The sequence below is a fragment of the Anthonomus grandis genome, chromosome 10 (assembly GCF_022605725.1).
Source record: "Anthonomus grandis grandis chromosome 10, icAntGran1.3, whole genome shotgun sequence".
NCBI classification, from domain to species: Eukaryota; Metazoa; Arthropoda; class Insecta; order Coleoptera; family Curculionidae; genus Anthonomus; species Anthonomus grandis.
This window is the reverse complement of record NC_065555.1, coordinates 19,336,967-19,360,449: the sequence shown is the minus strand read 5'-3', so window position 1 is coordinate 19,360,449 and position 23,483 is coordinate 19,336,967. Positions and strand designations below refer to the sequence as shown.

At 30.2% G+C, this 23,483-nt stretch overlaps 1 protein-coding gene across 2 annotated transcripts; it reads left to right on the top strand.

Moving 5' to 3' along the window:
• Positions 1-9,564: 9,564 nt before the first annotated feature.
• On the top strand, positions 9,565-17,268 carry LOC126741482 (polygalacturonase-like). Of its 2 annotated transcripts, none has more exons than XM_050447900.1 (6): positions 9,565-9,932; positions 10,012-10,220; positions 12,564-12,645; positions 12,779-13,000; positions 15,329-15,475; positions 17,126-17,268. In XM_050447900.1, the coding sequence occupies exons 1-6, from the start codon at positions 9,650-9,652 to the stop codon at positions 17,215-17,217; spliced, it is 1,035 nt and encodes a 344-aa protein (XP_050303857.1). In that variant the 5' UTR covers positions 9,565-9,649; the 3' UTR covers positions 17,218-17,268. The 2 variants fall into 2 exon arrangements, with proteins under 2 accessions (XP_050303857.1, XP_050303856.1); XM_050447899.1 differs by having other exon boundaries at positions 9,566-9,932; positions 12,564-12,687.
• The last annotated feature ends 6,215 nt before the right edge of the window (positions 17,269-23,483 follow it).

Below are 23,483 nucleotides of genomic sequence, written 5' to 3'. Positions count from 1 at the left end.
TGCAATGATGTGATCCAGAAGCCATCGACAAAATTGAACTCAACGATGATAATCGGCTGCCTAATAATACCTTAATAATAATACCTTAAACTTTCTGGAAGTGGCAAGGATGGAGTTGTTGCTCGTGTAGTACCCGCCAGACAAAAGCGTTACTCGTATTCATATTCTTAGCGACGTCACGTGTGTTATTTGATGGTTCATCGGCAACTCGCTGAAGCACCTCTTCTTCAAATTCGACCGTTCTTACGGTTCGAGCAACACCAGTATCTTGGTTTTAAACATGCCTGTCTTAGCGAGCCGCCGATGAACGGCAATAAACTTTTTGTATCCAGGATGCTGTCGTTCGGGATAACGTTTAGGATACAACCGCGATGCTGCTCGTGCATTGCACTTTGTTGCTCCGTATGCCAAATGCATATCCGCCAATTCTTGATTGGTAAAGTTTTACATTAGCAATAAATGTTTAAAAATTGTAAGCTGGAAATTTTTAACATGACATTGAGAATTGACATTGATAAGCGTTGATTTTAAACAATTGTTGTTATGGTATCATGTACAAAAGGTAAAAATAAATGCAGCAGATCCAATTCGGGTAATTAATGTTTTTTATAAATTTTAACGCGTCTTAGGGCCGTAGTGGCATAATGACGCATTTCCGGACATGGGTTCCTATACTCAAATGGATTCTTCTGTTGCACTGAACAACACCCAGAAGTTTGATCCCATAGTTCTGAAACACCCTGTAGAAATAGATTTATTAAAATGGTCAATAAGATGCTTTGATAGTGAAATTTGTATATTTAAATCTTGAATAATATTTTTCTGATTTTGTTGTAAATTAATTATAGCTTTATTAAATCTTTTACCATCTTCTGAATCTAAAGTTCCAAAAAGCCATTTTTGTGCTCGTCCTACAATATTTAAAAGACCTCTTTTAGCTCTTTGGTGAGGTTTGAGATTATTTAGTTTATTTTTAATTATATTGATTAAATATTCTGTTCTAGAAAATAAACCTTCTGTTAGACCTTGATAAGATTATATATATTTGTTAGTAGTATTGTTTATTGAAGTCTTAGAATTTAAAACGTTATATGAGTTAATTAGTTTTTCTAATTGTGTTTGTATGATATCTAAATCTACGTATTGTAAAAATATATGTTTGTTATATATAATCCTTACATTTCCTAATTTAATCGGCAGTATAGGATTTTTAATACTTGTGAGTTGGGCATCTTCACTGCTTATTATAGGAAGTAGAATGGCCAACATCAGAGTTGTCTTCATTGGGGTCCTCATTTCCTTGTAAAGGAATATTTCCTTTAGTTTTACGTCTCCTTGCAGATGTTTTATGGTATAGTCCTTTTTTTGTTAATAATTTTATTGATGTTTGATCATTTAATTCTGTTTTTTTCAAATATGGGCAATGCATTACTTCGAAATTTGGTTTTAATATAAGTCGGTGTATTGATTTCATATTCAGGGGGTTCTTAACGTTTTTCATCTTCTTAATTTCTTGATTTGATTTAGATATTTTAGCATAGATCTTTTTGCAATTTTTCTTATGATTTTGTATTTAGTCTGATATTATTACATAATCATTAAGATCAAAAGGGTTAGTGTTATTTATATGTCCTTTAATTATTTCAAACGGAGTGAATTTTGTAACATTATGAGAATTAGAGTTACTGTTGTTTGCTGTTGTATAATGGAGTTCAATTTTGTAAAGTGAACAGAAATCTTCGAGGTCTTTGTTTTTAAATGCGATGCTTTTATCACATGTTATTTTTAAGGGTATTCCATGATGTGGAACAAAACTTAATAAATTTTCTATTATTGTTGTTTCTGTAACACTAATTAAAGGATAAGCTTGTGCATATCGAGAAAAAGCATCAATTATAGTAAGAAAGCTTTAATTATCAATTTTAAAAGTATCTATATGAATTTGTTCAAATGGTTTTGATGTGGTTGGCGTTAAATTAAATTTTATTATGGGAGGATTTTAATCGTATTTATTTTTCTGACATACTTCACATTTATTAACGTATCTTTCTAGATCAGATAACATATTGGGCCAAAAGAATCTATGACAAAGGGCTTTTTCATTTCAGTTATGCCTCTATGGGAAGTTTTAGTGGAATGATATTTTATGGAATGATTTAAATTCTTCATTTCTAAAGAATAAGGCATAAAAGTTTTTGAAATTAATATATTCTTTTAAGAATTTTATAATGTTCTCTACTGGGTTTAATTTTGGAAATGTTTACAAAATCTTGTATTTTGAAAAACTTGCAAGCAGCATATTGAATTATTTGTATGTCCTACTGTAAAAATGATTAAAAATAGGGTTTTCTAATGAAGTATGAACTGTTTCAAGATCATCTGATTCCTGTATTTGTTGTTCAATTTTTCTTTGTTGAATAATTGTATCAGATAATATGTTTATTTTTGATTTTTGTTCATGAAAAAGTTCATTTATAGTTTCTTGATCTAAATCAGGAAGTTACTACATCATCATAATTATTGTCTGTTGAAGCAGTTTTTAATGCATTTGAATCTACTGATTTCTTGAAAGAAAGTCAGCAGCAGTATTTGATTTTCCTTTCTTATATTTTATAAAATAATCAAACTTTTCCAATTTAAGACGCCACCGTACTAAGCGACTATTTGGTTCTTTTATCGAAAATATCCATTGAAGAGGCTTATGATCAGTTATTACTGTAAATTTATTAGCAAACAAATAGGGTCTAAAGTATTTACATCCCCAAACTACTGCAAGCAATTCTTTTTCAATTGTTGAATAGTTGATTTCTGCGGAATTTAAAGTTCGTGATGCATAACATACAGGATGTCCTTCTTGTAACAAAATAGCTCCAATAGCAAAATTTGAGGCATCAGTTATGAGTTCAAATAGTTTTTGAAAATTTGAGTAAGCTAGGACTGGTTGAGATGTCAAAATATTTTTACAAGTTTGAAAACAATTTAAGAATTATTTAGTATGAATAACTCGTTCATTTTTCTTTAAGCAATTTGTCTTTGGCTTGGTTAAATTAGCAAAATCTTTAATGAATTTCCTATAATAACCTAAAATTTCTAAAAATGAGTTTATTTGTCTTTGAGTTTTAGGAATTGGAAATTTTTGGATTGCATCGATCTTCTTAGGGTTCGGTTTGACTCCCTCAGGTGTAACTACATATCCTAAAAAGTCAACTTCTTTTCTTAAAAATTCACTTTTATCAAGTTGAATTTTTAGATGAGCATCCCTAAGTTTCCTAAATACGAGTTTTAAATTTTTGATGTGTTCTTGTAAGCTTGCACCAAATATATTTAAATCATCAATATAAATCATGCATTTTACGTAAATCTTTTAAAATTTCATCCATTGCACGTTGAAATGTGGCAGGTGCATTCTTCAATCCGAACAGCATCCTTATGTATTCAAAATGACCGTTTTCTACTGTAAACGCTGTCTTGGGTATTAATTCTTCTGCCATTTCTATTTGGTGGAATCCGCTTGCAAGATCCAATGTCGTAAAATATTGGGATCTTCCTAATTTATCCAGAATATCATTTATTTTAGGAATAGGCCATCTATGGTCAATAGTTTTATCATTGATTTTTCGATAATCAATGATTGGTCTCCATTTCTGTTGATTAGAAGCATCTTATTTTTTGGGTACTATCCATATTGGAGAGCTTTAAGGACTGGATGACGAGCGTATAATTCCTTTTTTTAGCATTTCGGCAATTTGCTTCTGTACTTCCTGTTTATGAATTTGTGGATATCTATATGATTTGGTATGTACAGGTATCTCATCTGTCGTTTTTATTTCATGTGTAACATGAGATGTAAATGTTAATTTATTTCCTGGTTTATAGAAAATATCCGAAAATTCTTGACATAGTTTTAAAATTTGTTCCCGTTCTTATAATCTTTTATATTGTATTTTTTATTTTCTTTAATGATTTTAGAATTTACGTTATTAATTACATTGTCTAAGGAGAACATTTTATAATAATTATTATCGAATGGTTCTACTGTTAAGGGTTCCGTAAACAAAACGTTTATTGTCTTATCTATTGGATTTTCAACTTCAACTAAGGCAAAACCATTATTAGAAACAGATAATATGTATAGAATAGAGAGTCCATTTATCTTTCTAGGTTTGATTAAAATTTGAATCTTCAGAAATACTGACTGGTATTTTCCTTATAAGTTTTTCATGTGCGTTGACCGATAAGGTCTGTTTTAATAGTATTTTTATTATTATATATACAATGAGGAAAGAAGGTTTCAGCAATTGATGGTTTTAATATTGATTTATTACTACCTGTATCAATAAGAAGTTTTATATTAAAATAATTCATTTTAACATATGGAAGAGAATTATTTGATGAAATATTTATTTCAGTCAGCTTGATTGGTTGGATTGGAAGCCTCTTAAGCTTCTTTTATAAAATTTTCTGTTTTAGAATTATTCATATTTATGTTTTGAAAATCTTCGTTATCTTGATGAATGACATGATCATTATCAGTATAATAATCATAATTATTATAACATTCTTCTTCTTGACAGTTTTGGGAATACTCAGGTAAATTATCATTTTCGCCATAATCTTGATTATAAACTTCTTCTACAATATAGTAAGGTTTTTGTTGATTTCGATATTGTGCGAAATGATTTTTATTTCATTTGGATTTCTAGAATTATACTTTGAACTTTGATTTGTTAGGTTTCTAGATGTTGTCGATATGGGTATTCGTTTTGGTAATTGATGAATTGGAATTTGATTAGGTCTGAACACATTTTTTGGTTTACCAAAAACTTGTTCATTAGTGTTCATCTTTGAGGTGGTAGACTTTTAGGTCTAATATCAATAGGTTGACAAGGCCATTGTGGATTTGGTGAGAATTTTAATCCAAATTTAGGAAATTTGGATTAAAATTATTATTGTTTGGATATTGAATCTGATTACCATAAATTAAAATACCATAAATTAAATAAATTGATCATTATTATAATATGTTATAATTATGTTATAATCTATTTCAAAATTTTCGAATTCGATTACATACACCATTGCATCTTCTAAAGAGTCTGGTTTCTTTAGATGCATATTATTTCTAAGAGTTCCGGTACAACCAGCAATAAAAGTATTTAATACTGTTTTATCATGAAGTTTAATTAGGTCCTTTCTTGAACTAATATTGTAAAATCGTTACTAATTCTTTGAGCAACACAGTTGTCATCAACAATTCTTGGATTAAACAGTCAAGATCGCGTCTAGATAGACGCATTCTCAGATGAGAAGCATTGTATTAAGAAGGTTTTTTAATCTTCCGAGGTTAATATTTCTGTTCTGTTGCCTACTAAAACTTCAGCTCTACCAATTAATTTTTCTTGGAAAGATTCAAAGATGTGTTTCATTAATTCATCGTCATTTAAAGGCCGATAACTATTATAAACACTATCGCATATGGAAATAAATTTGTTTAGGGTATTTACATCATCATATGGTTTAATGTTAGCTAATTTTAATTTAAATAAATCCCAGTTTACTTTGGGTTTTTCTTAGGCTACTTGGCTAACAGCCAACCATTTTTATCAACGATAGGTCCAGCTATTAATTAATGTAATTTTTTTCACCAACCACCGTTAAAAAATATGCATCACATATTAAATTCAGATATTTTTAGTAGTATAGGAAATTTCGATAATAATGGTACCATTCATCCTATTGATTTTGTAAATTAAATTGAATTTGTATGTAGAGTGTATCAGATACTATTTAACCAAATTATTTTTTTACTAGATAAGAAATTTATAGGAAAGACAAAGTCTTGGACCGAGTATTTTCTTACAATAGGTATTTATTGATTTTTATAGATTTAAGACAGCTTTTGTCTTGACCAGGATATTTTGGAAGAGACGCAGGAAAACTAGAAAGATCTTCGTCTTTCCACCCGGAGGCAGAGCAGATAAAATTAAAAGGGGCCATGAATTGTAATAATAATAATAATAATAATAATAATAATAATAATAATAATAATAATAATAATAATAATAATAATAATAATAATAATAATAATAATAATAATAATAATATTAATAATAATAATAATATTAATAATAATAATAATATTAATATTAATAATAATAATAATAAGCCGCTAGAATAAGACCTATTCTAGCGGCCCGGACATTTTGTTTTGGCCCAAGTTTATTAAAATAACCACTTTTATTTGCCGTATTTGATTGAAATTAGTAGCGACAGTTTCCACCAGCTGAACTATAAGTATTATTACTATTGTTATAATTTGAGTTAAAACAATTGGCCAAATTATTTATGCCCGCTAAAAGGGACGAGATATGAGATATAAAGTGAAATGCAAATCAGTGAAATATCGGAAAAAGCTGATTGTAAGTGTTTTGCCATTGCTATATATTTAGTAAAATGGTCGGAATAAAAACCACCCTCATAACACGCAGCTTTTATTTGAAAAGTCACGCCCAACTGTCTTGTCTCATTCCAAAAAAAAACTCACAAAAGATGTCTTAAATCTATAAAAATCAATAAATACCTATTGTAAGAAAATACTCGGTCCAAGACTTTGTCTTTCCTATAAATTTCTTAACTAGTAAAAAAATAATTTGGTTAAATAGTATCTGATACACTCTACATACAAATTCAATTTAATTTACAAAATCGTTGAAAATTGAAGTTTGCCTGACGGGATTTTAGAAAAAAAAGATTACTTGATCAAAAAACTCGAAAAACTCGAGTCGAGGTATAAAGTCCTAATAAAATCTGTTTCTTTTCTTTTGTGATTTTTCATAACGCATCCTTATATCCCAACAAACCTTTTATATTCCCAAGTCCTCGTTCACAACAGCAAGACCCTACGTTGCTAGTGCGGAAGAAATTAGTGCAACAATGGCAGTATTCCTACGTAAATGTGTTCCAGAAAGGAGTGTATTTTTTTACATTTCGATCTCAATTTGGGTTATTTATTATAAATCCTGGTAGCTTAAATTTTTAAGACTCTGTCTACTTGCATTTTTGTATTTGCATTGTTTTTCTGTTTGTAGAATAGATAAATGAACGTAAAAAATTGTTTTTTCATTTATTATTTTGAATTGTTGTTCTTTATTATTTCAAGAATAAATTTCAACAAAATACTAACCGTGGATAAGCCCAACCGCTGTCCAAACGTTCATTAAAATGTGGAAATGGCATTTATATCAAAACTAAGATAATAGATTATAGATAATACTCCTCCAATGCCTCGTCGACTCTCCCGGTAACATTATCCAAAGGTAAACATAAACGTAAGTTCATCACCCAAGACAAATTTTTACCGAACTTTATACATTAGAGTCATGGATGCTAATAAGAATGGTTCTATTCCAAATAGAGTTTATTACCCATTATCAAACAGATTTAAAAAAAATTGGTTAAATCTTTGAACCATTTTGTCAGACTACAGATGTAGTCTGGCAGCTGTAGAGTTGTTGTTGAAAATCAAAGTTCCATCCTCGGTCTAATGTATCAGTCTAGGAACATCAAATTAGTCCGAGCATATCCAGTGAACAACATATCCAGGTCTGTAACAGTACTGAACAGCATATCTAGTTCTAAAAGACCACTTCAATTACTGTGGTGGCTTATTTGTTTGAAATAGATTTTTATGCTTAAAAATTTATTTTAAATATGATTTTCTTAATCAAGTATTACTTTTATAACTCTATTTTGAGCATTTTTTAAAAGTTTTTTCTGCTAAAACATTCGAATATAAATATACAGGAATACATGTATTGAATTTATCGAAAAAAATTAGTTTTTTCTTTCAACTTTACCACCCGGTAGTGTAAAATCTACGACGTTTAGGACATATGTTCTTAGGTATTTTTTGCTTGAATTCGTTCAAGCCCGTGAATTTTGTCGCAATATTAAAAAAAATACTGTATTTAGTAAGTAAGTAAATAAAAATGGTCCTAAAACAGTACTGTGACATACTCCACACGTGACTGCCCGGACACTTCTCTTCACTCCCTCTAATTTTCGAATAGCCTTGAAGTAAATTGCAAACGCTTTCCCTAATACCAATAAGTTTAATTTTTTATGAGTGTTTTATGACCGTAATTACAGCGTATTAAACGTTTTCGCTATGTCAACAAAAATCCAAAAAGAGAGTTTTTTTTTATCCAAGAGTCCATCTATTTGATCGGTAAGAGCATATTGGGCTATGGCATATGCGGTGATTTTTTTCTGCTCTAAAACCAAATTGTTTAACAGAAATAACATTTTTCTTATCTAGATTTGCAAAGGCTCAATTGGTTTCTGAAAAATTATTGAAATATTTGATATTAGGTATATTGGCCTATATTTACCTAATTCACTTTTAGATCCGCCGTTATATAGTGGTTTAATTTCCCCAATTTTCAAAATATTAAGGAAGTCATAAATTTAAAAACACCGTGTTTATTTAATAGCAGGAAACATTTTTTATTTCATGATATATTTCTTAAGTAATTCTGATCGAATACGATGTAGTCTGGCAGCTGTAGAGTTGTTGTTGAAAATCAAAGTTCCATCCTCGGTCTAATGTATCAGTCTAGGAACATCAAATTAGTCCGAGCATATCCAGTGAACGACATATCCAGTTCTGTAACAGTACTGAACGGCATATCTAGTTCTAAAAGACCACTTCAATTACTGTGGTGGCTTATTTGTTTGAAATAGATTTTTATGCTTAAAAATTTACTTACAAAGTTCAATGAAATTTGTCAAAATAGATTGTTCAAAGAAAGTTGATAGAGCATGAGAGGTAAAGAAAAGAAGTTGCTCCAAAACAGGTGTTAATAGAGCTGATTACATAAATTGTTGTTTGCTCCTGTTCGTGATTGCTTATGTTTTTTTCCTTTACTTTTTCCTTTGGTTTTCTGGTTGCCCTGCTCTGAAGAAGTCAAAAAGCAAAAACACGTGTTCTGCTTCCCGTCTTACGGAATATCTCCATACACCTATTCTCTTACTAAAGAAAAGAAGACTGCGAAAATAATCCTTCCTCAAAAACGGATTCCAAAACTTAAAGCTATATACCTAGGCAAAAGTGAAAAATAAGAAAAATGGTTGAAAAGTCATGTCGATGTTGAACCAATGAGTAATGAATCACCCAAGAATGCGAACGAGAGAAAAAACCTGCTAAATCTTTTGGGATTGCTTTCTGACCGAATTGATCCTATTTGATATTTTGGAATTTCGTTCATTCTTGCCTGGAATTTTCAATCATTTACTACTTATTCTAGCATTTCTTTTATATTTATTGGTTTCTTAATATTTGTGCTTATTTCTTTGCATATAAGACGTATATGCATAGAAACAAGCAAAAATAGTAATTTGAACCAGAGGTCGTGTATAAGTTTTTTTCTCAAAATGTTTTATGTCAAATATTTATGCTTTCAGATCAAGTATTTAAGCGATACAAAGATTAACTACTCAAGTATATCTGAAGGACCTGATTAAAATATATTTTACTCTGCTAGGTTGATTTTATATAAATCATTTAACTCATTGTTTATCCGATAGAAACATTTGGTACTTTTTATTGTTCATAATAATAATTTATAGGAATTTATTTTAGCCCGCCGATATGTTTCGTATATTTTTGTTTATACTAAGTGCATATTTGTGCGCAATAGCTTTGGGCAAACAGTGCATTGTTACGAAGTTTAGCCAAGTGCAACATGCTACCAACATTTGCACCGATATAATTTTAAGCAATTTATTAGTTCCAGCTGGAAAAACCCTTAATTTAAATCTTTTAAATAACACTCAATTGGTTTTTTTAGGGAATACAACATTTGAGTTCACTAACTGGTTAGGGCCGTTAATTACAATTAATGGTACTGGGCTTTTGATCGCAGGAGCTGAAAGTAAGTTTCCTTTATTTAGATTCTTGTAAATTAAAAATATAAAATCTTCTTTAAAAAAATAATTATTTACTTTTATTAGATTCAAGAATTGATGGTCAAGGCCAAATGTATTGGGATGGCAAGGGCGGAAGCGGGACAGATAAACCCCAGTTCTTTACCATTCAGGCATTTAATTCTATTTTTAAAAATATTTATGTTCTAAATAGCCCAAAAGATGTGCTTCAAATAACGAACTCAGATAATGTACTTTTCTCGAACTGGTACATAGATGATTCACTAGGTGATAAGGTATGATTTTCTTTCTATAATACTCGTAAAGCACTGCAGTTTAGAAGGCTCATTGAGATGACTTAAATTAAATGCCAATATTTTTTTAAAATGAATAAAGAAACAGCTTGTAATTCCAAAATTGTAGTCAACTTTGCCAGTAGAAGCGTTCAGATGATGCTAACAATCATCAAATTATTTTGGTAGTCAATATATAAGGCTCTATTTAAGATTATATAACATAAAGCTGTACCTACTTTAAATTCTTATAAATATATTCTCTAAAAAAAAAATATGAATATCTTGTTTGCTTATTTGAAATAATAAATTTTCGATATTATGTGGTCCATTTGCTGATACCAATGTAAATGCTTATTTATTAATGTTATCTATTACCGCGATATTTAATACTATCTATCCGCTTGTCCGATTACGTTCTTAGAAGTGTTTTTAATGTTAGCTTATTCCAAACCAATTAAATATGTAATTAAGATCCAAATCAGGCAACTTTTTTACATGTGACTGCTTTTTTCTTGAATTAAAAACGGCTTCATCGAAAAAATTAACACTTCCCCCCAATCCCACATAAGTAGATCATTCTTATACAGGGTCTATTGTTAACATTGGATCAAATCAAGCAACAAATTTCTATTAACATATCTCCTAAATGTCTTAGATTTTACACTACAGGGTGGTAAATTTAAAAGAAAAAAACTTACTTTCTTCGATAAAAATTGATACCCCTGTAGATATTTTTCTTAAAATTGGGACGCAGTTTTTAAGCATCCACAGCGTTTTTCCTATACACAATTTACATTTTAAATTTATCGCCATTGGCGTTCATGCGGGCTTGCGGGCTTTGAACTGATTTTTTTTTTTTTAAATACGGGTACGCCAATTTTTGTTGTAATAAAAAATATTTTTAAATTCTTTATTTCTTTTATAGCGTATCTAGTCTCTTGGTAATTTTTCGCCCGATGCACGATCTTCTCATAAAAGAAAAAACCATTATTGTGCATAGCCGTAACGCCTAAATATGGTTTTCTTAATCAAGTATTACTTTTATAACTCTATTTTGAGCATTTTTTTAAAGTTTCTTCTGGTAAAACATTCGAATATAAGTATACATGAATACATGTGTTGAATTTATCGAAGAAATTAAGTTTTTTCTTTCAACTTTACCACCCGGTAGTGTAAAATCTACGACGTTTAGGACATATGTTCTTAGGTATTTTTTGCTTAATTCGTTCAAGCCCGTGAATTTTGTCGCAATATTAAAAAAAAACTGTATTTAGTAAGTAAGTCAATAAAAGTGGTCCTAAAACAGTACCGTGACGTACTCCACACGTGACTGCCCTGACACTTCTCTTCACTCCCTCTAATTTTCGAATAGCCTTGAAGTAAATTGCAAACGCTCTCCCTAATACCAATAAGTTTAATTTTTTATAAGTGTTTTACGACTGTAATTACAGCGTATTAAACGTTTTCGCTATATCAACAAAAATCCAAAAAGAGGGTTTTTTTATCCAAGAGTCCATCTATTTGATCGGTAAGTGCATATTCATTTTTTCTGCTCTAAAACCAAATTGTTTATCAGAAATGACGTTTTTCTTATCTAGATTTGCAAACACTCTACGCTCAATTGGTTTCTGAAAAATCTTTGAAATATTTGAAATTAGGTATATTGGCCTATATTTACCTAATTCACTTTTAGATCCGCCGTTATATAGTGGTTTAATTTCCCCAATTTTCAAAATATTAAGGAAGTCACCAATTTAAAAACACCGTGTTTATTTACTAGCAGAAAACATTTTTTATTTCATGATATATTTCTTAAGTAATTCTGATCGAATACCATCTGGTCCAGGACTTTTTTTAAATTTTAGTTGGCTGATTATATTCTTTAGCTCTAGCTCATTTGTTTTTTTTTAAAAAAAAACTCTTAATTGACAATTCGCCGTGTTGATAAAAATGCTTGCACGTATATACCAGGATGCAATCAGCATCGGCATCGTCTTTTTTTTTTCAAAATAAAATAAAGTAAGATAGGAAATTAAAAGAAATAAGCTCAGAGATGGATAAATGAAACATTAGCTCATATGTGAGATTTTTCTAAATTGATATTTACCATTTACAAAGTTACCAAACAACATAAGTACCTATTTCAGTTCTAATTTCTTGAAACGCAATTATTTATCTTAATCTTATGGCCCTTTAATGTTCCAATTCATTTTATAAATTCCTAGTTGACGTTAAAAAAAAAATTTTCTTTACTAATTTTTTTAGTTGTTACCACTTATTATTTTTTTAAGAAAATTTAGTAAATTGTTTCTTTGGTTATTTTTCTATGATATAAACTTACAGGGTGTTGCAGCTGAAGGGCATGAAGGACATCATACAGACGGCTTCGACATATGGAACTCTACCAATGTCGTCATCATAAATGGTACAGTCTATAACCAAGATGATTGTTTGGCTATTAGATGCGGTAATGTTTTTTGGTGGAAATATCAACAAAATCCAAAAAAATTTACTATTCATAAAATCAAATACTTATTTTAATTTATCTCAATTTTTAGGACAAAATATAACAGTTTCAAATCTATGGTGTCATGGAAGCCATGGATTAAGTATTTCAGTTGGTTTTAGCAAAAACGACTCGTCGGTTAATATGCTTAGGAATGTTACTATTCGAGATTCTTTTCTTATTGATGGAGAAAATGGTATTCATATTAAAACACATAATGATGGTGGAAAGGGATTAATTACTGACATTACTTATGAAAATATTACTTTTATAGGTAAGTATATAAAAAATATTGCTTAATTAAAAAAAGTTACTTAATCGAAATAAATACAAGTAGAATAACTGGGTACTGTTGCCTCAAAACTAATAAAAATTAAGTTACTCTAAATAATTTTAGTTTTGCTTCTATACAGTTGGTTCATAACAGCCCGTTTGGAGTATTTATTTCTTTGTCAGTGAGGAGTTTTAAATGAATTCATACAAAAACACTACTGTCAGAAGTAGTTAAATGTAGGTCTAGTTTGTCGAAGGACTAAAGAATATTAATGGGTAGTATTATGGTTGGTATCTTTGGTGTGACACTTAAATCACAAAAGTTTTACCACGAACCAAAACTCTTTATTTTATTTTCGGTATATGTTTCGCTAACGATATTACCATCTTTAGAAGAAGATGAAAACTGGCTTTAAGTTTTTATCTTTCTTTGACAATTTGCAGTTTATTTTCATTAATAATTTTATAAAAAACCTAACCAAGTCCCAGCTATCAGTCACGAAGAAAAATTTTCCCACTATCAGTTGGCACTCATTTCTTCGATGTAAGGTAAGGGTTGAGAACTCCAATTATCTAAAAAATTGTATTTGAGGGCATATCTATATGTTTTCATTCTCTCGTAGTAGGGTATAGTTACCTTGAAAATTAATAAAACGCGTATTGAAGTTAGAAATTTTAATTACACTAAAATAATCAGAATATTATATTATAGTATTTATAACAGAGGTAATCAGGTAATAAATATAAATCATCCAAGTGTCAGCCTTAAAAAGTTATTAAAGAAAATATGAATTTTGAGACGTTACCGTTTTCAGTCAAGAACTTTTTGACGTGGAATGATTCTTAGTTGGAATTTACCAAAGCGTTTGTGTGATTCTGATTTTAACCAAAGTAGAGGAAACGTGGCGTCACCAGTCAGCAATTTGGGGCTATTTTGAGCAAATATTTTTGAGCAGACATTTTGCTTAGCTTTTATCTATCAATCTTTGGACTGGTTTCTTCTTTTCAATAGCCTACCTTTACTTTTTTATTAAAATTAATAAGAAAAGAAAACTAATTTATTGAATAAAAAATTCTAACCTAAACCAATATTTCGGTGTTTAAATATACTACCTTTACAAGTATCATTTTAATATAATGCAATGATAAAAAATAGAAATTATAGCGGAATTTAGCAACACACTCCTGCCTGGAAAGTACTTACGCTAGGAAGACACTTTTATGTCAGGCACATACTCGTTTTATTTACGTCAGATCACAATTTTTCTTTTTGTTTCGCGTTGATATCGTTTATACACGTTTGATCGTGTCCATGATAAACCAACAGCAAAATAAGAGCAAAACAGTACAAAAAGTATAAAAATAATTAGTATAAACTATTAGTGTAAAAATATTTACATTTTTATAACATTTCTGTTTTCTTTTGATCGACTGACAATAATCAACTATTCCAAAATTAAAGATGGGGCCACCTGAGTCATGATAAAGCGGTATCTAAACGATGTTAACAACTTTCATCTTTGTTGTCGCACGTCTCTGAATCTAGTATACCAGCCCTTTCCAATCCTTCTGGAGCTTGGGTAGCCCTTCATCCTTTTTGGATTATTTAACCAGAAATGTTTTCAATCGACGTACTTCTCAAGGGTTTCAGCCTTGTCCGGTCACCCAGTAATAACGTCCAAAAATTAACAAAGCTCATCACCAAAGGCAAGTTTTGCCAGACTTTTTTCAGTAGACTCGTAGATAGGAAAACAATATGCACTAGGAATGTTTGTACATAGATTTTGCAGTTACTTTGCTGAGAGTTGATCACATTGTTCAAATAGTTTTCAAAAGTGTAAATTGGAAATCTCGTTTCTCTTGTTGTCAGTCTCGTTTCTCTTGTTCAGTAAGTTTTATTTCATCTCGCCCTTCATTTTATTTCTTCAAATTGTCTTTCATAGTCTTGATCAGGTCATTTCTTGTTTCGTTCTAATATTTTAATCAGTTGTTTTCCTTGAAAACAATGCGCGACTATCTCGATACGAGTCGGATGTTCCTAGGTGGCGTTACTTTGTAACATTATATTTTTAAAAAAATGGTTATACTTATGGGCATTTAATAATGCGATTATAACAATTACTTGAGGGTTAATAAGTATTTTTGTGTGGTAATTTGTTCAGGGATTCAAAATTAAAACTCATTACACATATTATTCATGAGTCTTGTATAATTTTTTTTTCAATAATTTAACATAAAAAAATATTCATTATAAAAATATATATTTTACTACACAGGAACCAAAATATAGGTTATTTCCTACATGATACAATATTCTTATTTGTTATAGGTCCCAATTCGTTTGGAATTCAGATTCAGCAAAATTATCCAAAAGGTGAAGTAGTTGGTAACGTACCAATTAATAACCTGATGCTTAAAAATGTGCATGGAAATGTCACCGACGAAGCAGTTCCTGTTTTCATCTTGTGTGCCGACGGTAAATAATTATTATCATTATACTTCAAATAATAGACAATTAATAAAACAGTATAATAGATCAAGAAAAATTAACTAGATAGAATAATATACTAATAATTATAAATAATATACTAATACATACAGGTCATAATAATCGTTGCTCTACCCGAGTTACGAAATTATTTATGAATACTAACTTTTAAAAAATTAATTTTATTTTAAAATAATTCTACACAATCAAAGGGGTTGATTATCTATTTAACGATGATCTACTCTATACCAGAAATATTTACTTCGCTATACAATAATATAATAATAATAATAATAATATATTAATCAGCAGGATTGTCCGATCATCGGGGTTATCGGCCTGGTTGTATCTCACTCAAGCTATCACTTTGAAAATTATCACTAAATGTAGGATCTAGTAATAGTGTGGGAAACTAGAGTATAATCTATAAGAAAAAGACCTGATTATCTTAGACCAATTACAACAAGCCGAATAATTGTGACTAGGTTTATTTATTTTATCTCTCTACCACCTTAAAATTAGAATAAGAAATGTTTGCGTTTTCTTGTACTTTTGAGATACGGCAAAACATATGTTGCTTTTTCAGTCATAAAGGCTCATAAAATGGCAGGACAAGTTACCAATTAAAAGATCGATATCCATCTATTCGAAACTTCATTATTTAGCTGTTTATAAAATTCTCGCCTAAAATCTAGTGGAGCCCCATCATGGAACATGAAACGAACATATTCTGTCTCACTTTTAGAGGAACATCTTCTAATTATTATCGTGGCAGATAGTGTCAAAGAAAATCTAAATAAATTTCAACGGTCAGTCGAAGTGGAAAAAAGTAGGGGTCAATAAGCATGATAGCATGATACCACGCCAGCCCAAGCATTTAATGAAAATAAGATATTTTTACAGCTTGCAGATTTTCTACACACATGATTGTTGTAGAAAATATGCACCTCATCTCGTGTAAATGTAGCCTCCTCTGTACACAAAATTAATTTAGTAAAATCTTTCTTTCTGCCGAACTATTCAAAAAGCCACTGGCAAAGTACCAGTCTACTAGGATGATCTTCAAGTTGTAATGCTTGTACCCGTTGATAATGATAAGGATAATATTGTTCTCATATTGTCTTGCTTAATTTGTAACACGTTGAGCAGCTCTTCCAGCGTGGCTTAGAAGCAGTTAAAATAAATGGCTCAACCTTGATAATACCCCATATTAGAAGTATTTTTTTTAAATTAGTGGTTATGCTTTAAAACAATCATTCAAGGCATTGACTTGATTGATTTCAAAAATTTCCATCCGACAGAGATAACTTTTCCTATGAAGGAAAAGTTGCGTCCCTACAAGATAAATTAGATCTTAAAATTCTGCTCATATATTAATTATGGAACAAAAAATTAAAATACCTAATAAAATTTATGTTTTTATATTTTGAGTTTATGACAGGTAGATAGAAGCACAGATAGATTTACCTGAAAAAAAATAAATTTTCAACTAAAAGTTTAGCTGGCAAATTAGCATTTAACATATAATTTTCTGAAGTGTATTAAAATAATTTTAACACATTTTTTTGAGCATCTAATCTTAAGCCTTGATCCTCGGTTTTCTTAATTTATTTCTCCATGTTTATGATTTTATTTTAGGGTCGTGCAATAAATGGGTTTGGTACGATGTGCATGTCAACGGATCAAGGAGAAGCATCTGTAATTACGAGCCGGAAAACTTCATTTGTTAAAATACCAAAAAGTATATATAGAAAATAAATATTTCTGTGCGTAATGGGTAATTGGTAATTTATTTTTCATATAAATAAGAAACTAAATTTTGCTTTTTTCGGGTTGGGTTGCAATTTACTCACTAACGTTACGATGAATTTTATGACTTAATATAGTTCTCCCTTAACAATGGTGTAAAAACCGAAGCGCGAACTGATTGAATACTAATTGAAAAGAAACAATGTGAAGTGGAAAGAACTTCTGTTTTTCATTTTGCCTACGATAAAAATAATGGAATACCTCTTTTGAAACTATAAGCTGTGGGATTATGTCTTGGCCCAGTTTATGACCTTAACTTTTAATAGTCCTGCTTAGTGGCTCTTATAGCTTAAGCAATTTATTACCATTCTAGTAATAACTATATATTATTAAGGTAATAACACTAAGTAATAAGGGTGGGTTTTTAATTTAACAGCAGGGCTTCATAAATAATATTTAGTGTTTTTATTAATTTATTTATATAATCCACTGCCAAATAACCTGTTAAGCCAATACTTTATTATACGAAAACAGCACTAGACGTGACAATGTCGCTATTATATATCCGAAACAATAGCGGAGAGCGACAACAGTTCTTGACTTTGAGCCTTGTGTTAGCTCCGTAATTTAATAGACAAAGTGCTCAAATTAATACAGTTCACATTTATTTATACCAGCCCACAACATGATCTTACGCCCGGATTTTTGGTGAAAAAGATGGCCGATTCATCCGACTAATTGATGAATTAAGGAGAAGTAAGTGAAAATTACTCCTCAAAATTCCAACCGTTTGGTTTTTGTTTGCTCGCAACAGCCATTCGCACTCCGCTGTAGAAAGATCCAAGGCTAGTGGGCTTGAAAGTCACTGGGGACCCGTGTATGATGACGTGTATGACCCAGTTCAACGATAAATAAGACTGTTTTATATTATTTTTCGCTTATTTATTTCATTTGTGTCAGTAAAATGCCTGAATTAGCAAAACTTGTAATAAAGAGGAGTATTCTCAAGGGCCAGCTTACCCATTTTTCGAGTTATTTTGAAAAGAATAAAAAAGAAAATGAAACCTTTGCTAATGATATTCTGTGCCAATTGCGAGTAAGGCTAGGAAAAAATTTAGCATCTCTGTAACAAATTTAACGAGTTGGTATGCAAAATTGAGTTACTGGACACCTCCAATACTGACGAAAACGAAAGAGAAAATTTGGAAAAAATATATTTTGATTTAATATGGAAAGTTAAAAGCTGTTTAAATTTTCATGACTTAAAAATTCCAGAGGCATCAGTCGATAATCGTAGTAATGCTAGTAGGAGTAATAATCTCAGAGGACAAAAAATAATGAAGATTTAAATTCCACCGATGAAAATGCCCATATTCGATGGTAAATATGACCATTGGTTAGAATTTACTCGGTAGTATGTACTCGGCATTGATAAATTTATTATTTATGCGAAAGTTTAGAAAATAAAGCTGCGGAAGCAATCAAATCAATAAATGTATCTACGGAAAATTATAAGGTTGCGTGGCAATTTTTGGTTGAACCCCATGACAGAAAACATTTAATTATTCATAACCATCTTCACGAATTATTTGAATGTCCTAAAATTCATAAAGAATCATACATAGTATATACGTGATTCATTTATAAATCATTAAAAAGCCTTAAAAGCATTGGGAGAAAATACTAATTTTTGGGATCGGATAATTATATATACAGGGTGGTCCGGTTTCGATGGCGGAAAATTAAATGGCCGACGGAGAACGAAAAAATAATAAGTTTGCTATTATAAATAATATTCGAAAAATGATTCGTTAAAAAATTACAGGGTGTCAAAATTCTAATTAAAAAAATCATTTTTTTTTTATTTTTCTTAAACCACTTTAGATATTTTAATGAAATTTGGCACGTTTAGACAGGTAATCAAGACGCATCTTTTTGTGCAAAAATTATTAATTTTATTCACCAGTGGCGTGTGTGCGGGCCGACCTTCATACAATTTTAATTAAAAAAATGATGCGCCACTGTTTTTTTTTAAATTTCTTTTTTTTATGATATCCTTGTTTAATTTAAAATAAAAAACATCTCTTTACTTTTTGTCGTACGACACACTGTTTGCGAGTAAAAAAATTAATTTTTATAAATGCTGATTTTTTTTTTAATTAAACAAAAAATATGAAAATAATAAATTTAATTAAAGACTAAATTATTCTGTTGGGTTCTTAAAAAGACACAAGAATCTGGATTCCGAAATTCAAATAAATAATGAATATAATAATGCCGGCAAGAAGGCAATGCATGCATAAAACAAAAGACGGTTTGTTTGTATTTTATTATGACAGTTAATTATTTAAGTAAGTCAAATAATTGCGTTGGTGAACTTATTAATTTTGCTATTGTTAACAGTGTTGTTATAAAAGTTATAATATAAAAGTATTGTGAAAAATGCGTTTTTCAAGTAATGAATACGCTGATATTCATTTTTGTTATGGATTTTGTGATGGAAATGCAGAAGCGGCAGTTCGTGAATATCGAAGACGGTATCCAAATAGAAGAATTCCAGATGCTCGCGTGTTCATTAGAACACATCAAAATTTTAGGAACTTTGGTCTACGTGGTAATAATGAACAATACCGAAACCAGAGAAATAATAATGAAAATCGTGTACTGCGCACTTTTGATAATAATCCAAGGCTGAGCTCTCGCAAGGCAGCTCAACAACTACAAATTCCTAAATCTCAAATATTGCGAACCTTACACGCTGACCACAGGCATGCATATCACCTACAGCCTGTTCAGGGTTTACACCCTGGTGATGCTGAAAAGAGAGTAAGATTTTGTCAGTGGCTTTTAAACTCAACAGAGGAAAATCCCGACTTTTTACACAAGATACTTTGGACGGATGAGTCTTGTTTTACAAGACGCGGAGTGATAAATTTTCATAACATTCATGTTTGGGCACAACAGAATCCTCATGCAATTCGGCCAAGATCGTTTCAAAATGAATTTTCCGTTAATGTTTGGTTGGGCGTTATTCGTGATAATGTTTGTGGTCCGCATTTCCTACCTCCAAAGCTAAACTCACAACTATTTCTGAAGTTTTTAAATAATAGTCTGCCGGACTACATTGAGGATTTACCCATTAATTTGAGACATGAAAGTTGGATACAACTGGATGGAGCCCCCCCACATTTTGGAATAGGTGTAAGAAACTGGCTTAATAATAATTACCCTCGAAGGTGGATTGGCCGGCTAGGGAGGAATGATATTAATGATGAAAATGGTATTGGAGCAATACCCTGGCCACCCAGGTCACCGGATCTTAATCCACTAGATTTTTACGTTTGGGGAAACATTAAGGATAAAGTTTACGCTAATCCCGTATTTAACAGAGAGGAATTAATCTTAAGAATTCAGGAAGCATGTAATGACATGCAAAATCACAATTTTGTGGTACTGGCTGCAATAAACTCCTTAATAACTCGGTGTAGAAAATGTATTGAGGTCGGTGGGCTGCATTTTGAACAACTTCTTTAATTATTAATTGTTTTTATTTTGTTATTGTTTTTAAACGAATTAAATGTGTTATCTTCTTATGTGTTTTTATAAATCAGCATTTTTACTCGCAAACGGTGTGTCGTACGACAAAAAGTAAAGAGATGTTTTTTTATTTTAAATTAAACAAGGATTTCATAAAAAAAAAGAAATTAAAAAAAAACAGTGGCGCATCATTTTTTTAATTAAAATTTATTAAAATTGTATGAAGATCGGCCCGCACACACGCCACTGGTAAATAAAATTAATAATTTTTGCACAAAAAGATGCGTCTTGATTAACTGTCTAAACGTGCCAAATTTCATTAAAATATCTAAAGTGGTTTAAGAAAAATAAAAAAAATTGATTTTTTTTAATTAGAATTTTGACACCCTGTAATTTTTTAACGAATCATTTTTCGAATATTATTTATAATAGCAAACTTATTATTTTTTCGTTCTCCGTCGGCCATTTAATTTTCCGCCATCGAAACCGGACCACCCTGTATAATAAGTAACAAGTTCGATATAATTACACGACGCGATTGGGAAAATTATAAATGTGTAGGTGATTTACCTAAATTTGACGATATTGTAGATTGTTTAAGCCAAGTAGTAATTTTTGCTTTTTGTATGAGAAAAGATATATGTATAACTATTTTAACTAATATTTATTTTTATTTAAATTTTCTTGACAAAATAATCAGTTGTGCGATAATTTTGTCCAGGAATTTATATAAAGTCGGCGTTCCTCAAGGGAATATAATGGGACCTATTCTTTTCATTACCTGTATAAATTCATCACTTGAACTAATTTTAACTTCTTGCAGTATTTGCAGTTTATAGGAATATAACTTATGAAATTTAAGTACCTTTCTGATTTACAATATATTAAAATTAATATATTCAAATACGCCAGCGTATTTGAATATATTATATATTGAACATTTGATTCCTTTTGAACATTTAATTAAATAATAATAAAAAATGTGGTTTCTTTGATAAACAGAGAAGAATTTTCTAAAATGTGATTTTCTACAGTATCATTGAAAAGCATTTTTCAAGAGACTCAAGATGATGTATCATTTGACTATGTATCTTTCTATTTAAGATTTTACGGCTGTATCTCAGCCTGTCCAAAGGTGTCACCCTGTATACACTGTCAATTATAATGGTTGGTTTTTCTTATGGGCTCGGTATTGGAATTTTAAAATTTTAAACAGCTCTTTTAAGTACCTTTTTGTATCACATTTGTGTATCACACTTGCATTTCCAACACGTAATTTTGGTAATAGCTCCGTGAGCGATAGAGAGATAGGTATATAATATTATAGGGGTGACCCTAAATCCTCATTCGAAATACAAGATACCTCATTAAAAAGGTAATTAAAAGGGCTATTCAAAACTGCAAATGGTCAATATAGCGCTGACAAATAAAAACAAAGCTGATGATAGCTCTCTAGAGACAAAACGTCGTATTTTAAATTTAAAGGTGTCATCGTATAGGCGAAAAAAAGTGGTCACAATAATTTATTCATTTAATAAATAATTTTGTTTTATATTTTCAAATAACGCCAGAAAAAATTTAAAACGATTTTGCCAAACTTCTGTTTTTTGCAAAATTTGGATTTTATAATGTTTTATTATAAAAGGAAACTATATTGCTCATTTTTCCTCTAATTATAGCACCTCTATTGACATCCTGTATAACCGTGAATCGAGGTCTTTAAATAACATTTTTGTTTTTTTCTTGTTGTTACTATCTTTTTATAATTTCAAGTATAGTTATAACCACAGAATAAACGATCTCACTCTGAGATCGTTTATTCTGTGGTTATAACAACTGGTAATTGAGAATTTGCCTGTGTCGCTTAAAACTTAAAATGTGGCCTATTTTCCATATTTTATCGAGTTCTATTAACATCCTCACTTCAAACCCTTACTTTATAGATCTCACTACGCTGCACAATTTTTTAAATATTGAATCACATGACGAAATGAGTTACTTTTTACAAAAAATTATTGATCAAGAAGTTATATTACCACAGGTATTAAGTCTTATGAATTATTTCAATTCTTCTTCATAATATTTACGTGAAACCTACCTATATCTTTGTAACTTTGTTGGTAATTTTGTAAAAATAGCTTTTTATATATATTTTTTAAGTAATTTTTTAAGTAACTTATTTTGGTAAGTAATTAATTATTTGTTTATAAAATTTAACTTTAAGTAAGTAGTAAGAAATTTCAACATATCTGGGGACCTTTAAGTACATCACTCATCACTTGATCAACTAAATGACACCACTGTGTTTGTTGTATATGTTAAAAACATAATAAAAACACAGTTGGCAGCATCATCCAATATCTTAAAAAAATAACCAACATGGCCGCGTAAAGGCGCGTTCTCCTACAAATTCGCCGGTCGCTGGTGGCCGCGAAAAGGTAGCCGCTACCTTAGAACATTGAAAGGCTAGAAGTAGCATGCCGTGGAACTATGGGCAGGTTTGTTTGCTTGTGACACATCTAATGCAATGATGCCAAATGCTTATATAGAAATGGCAAAAATCACTTTATAATATCATAACAATTTTCAGTTGTTTCCGAAGGCTCAAAACAATACTACTGCTCCCCTTTAATAAAATATCAAGCATTTTTTTACATAAAATATGATAAGATACTCTATATCGAAGTCAATATACAACGTTAAATAAATG

Coding starts and splice junctions, on each gene's coding strand:
- LOC126741482 (XM_050447899.1), top strand. CDS start 9,650: ATGTTTCGTATATTTTTGTTTATACTAAGTGCATATTTGTGCGCAATA. Junction 9,933..10,011: donor TTTGATCGCAGGAGCTGAAA/GTAAGTTTCCTT, acceptor TACTTTTATTAG/ATTCAAGAATTGATGGTCAA. Junction 12,688..12,778: donor TTGTTTGGCTATTAGATGCG/GTAATGTTTTTT, acceptor CTCAATTTTTAG/GACAAAATATAACAGTTTCA.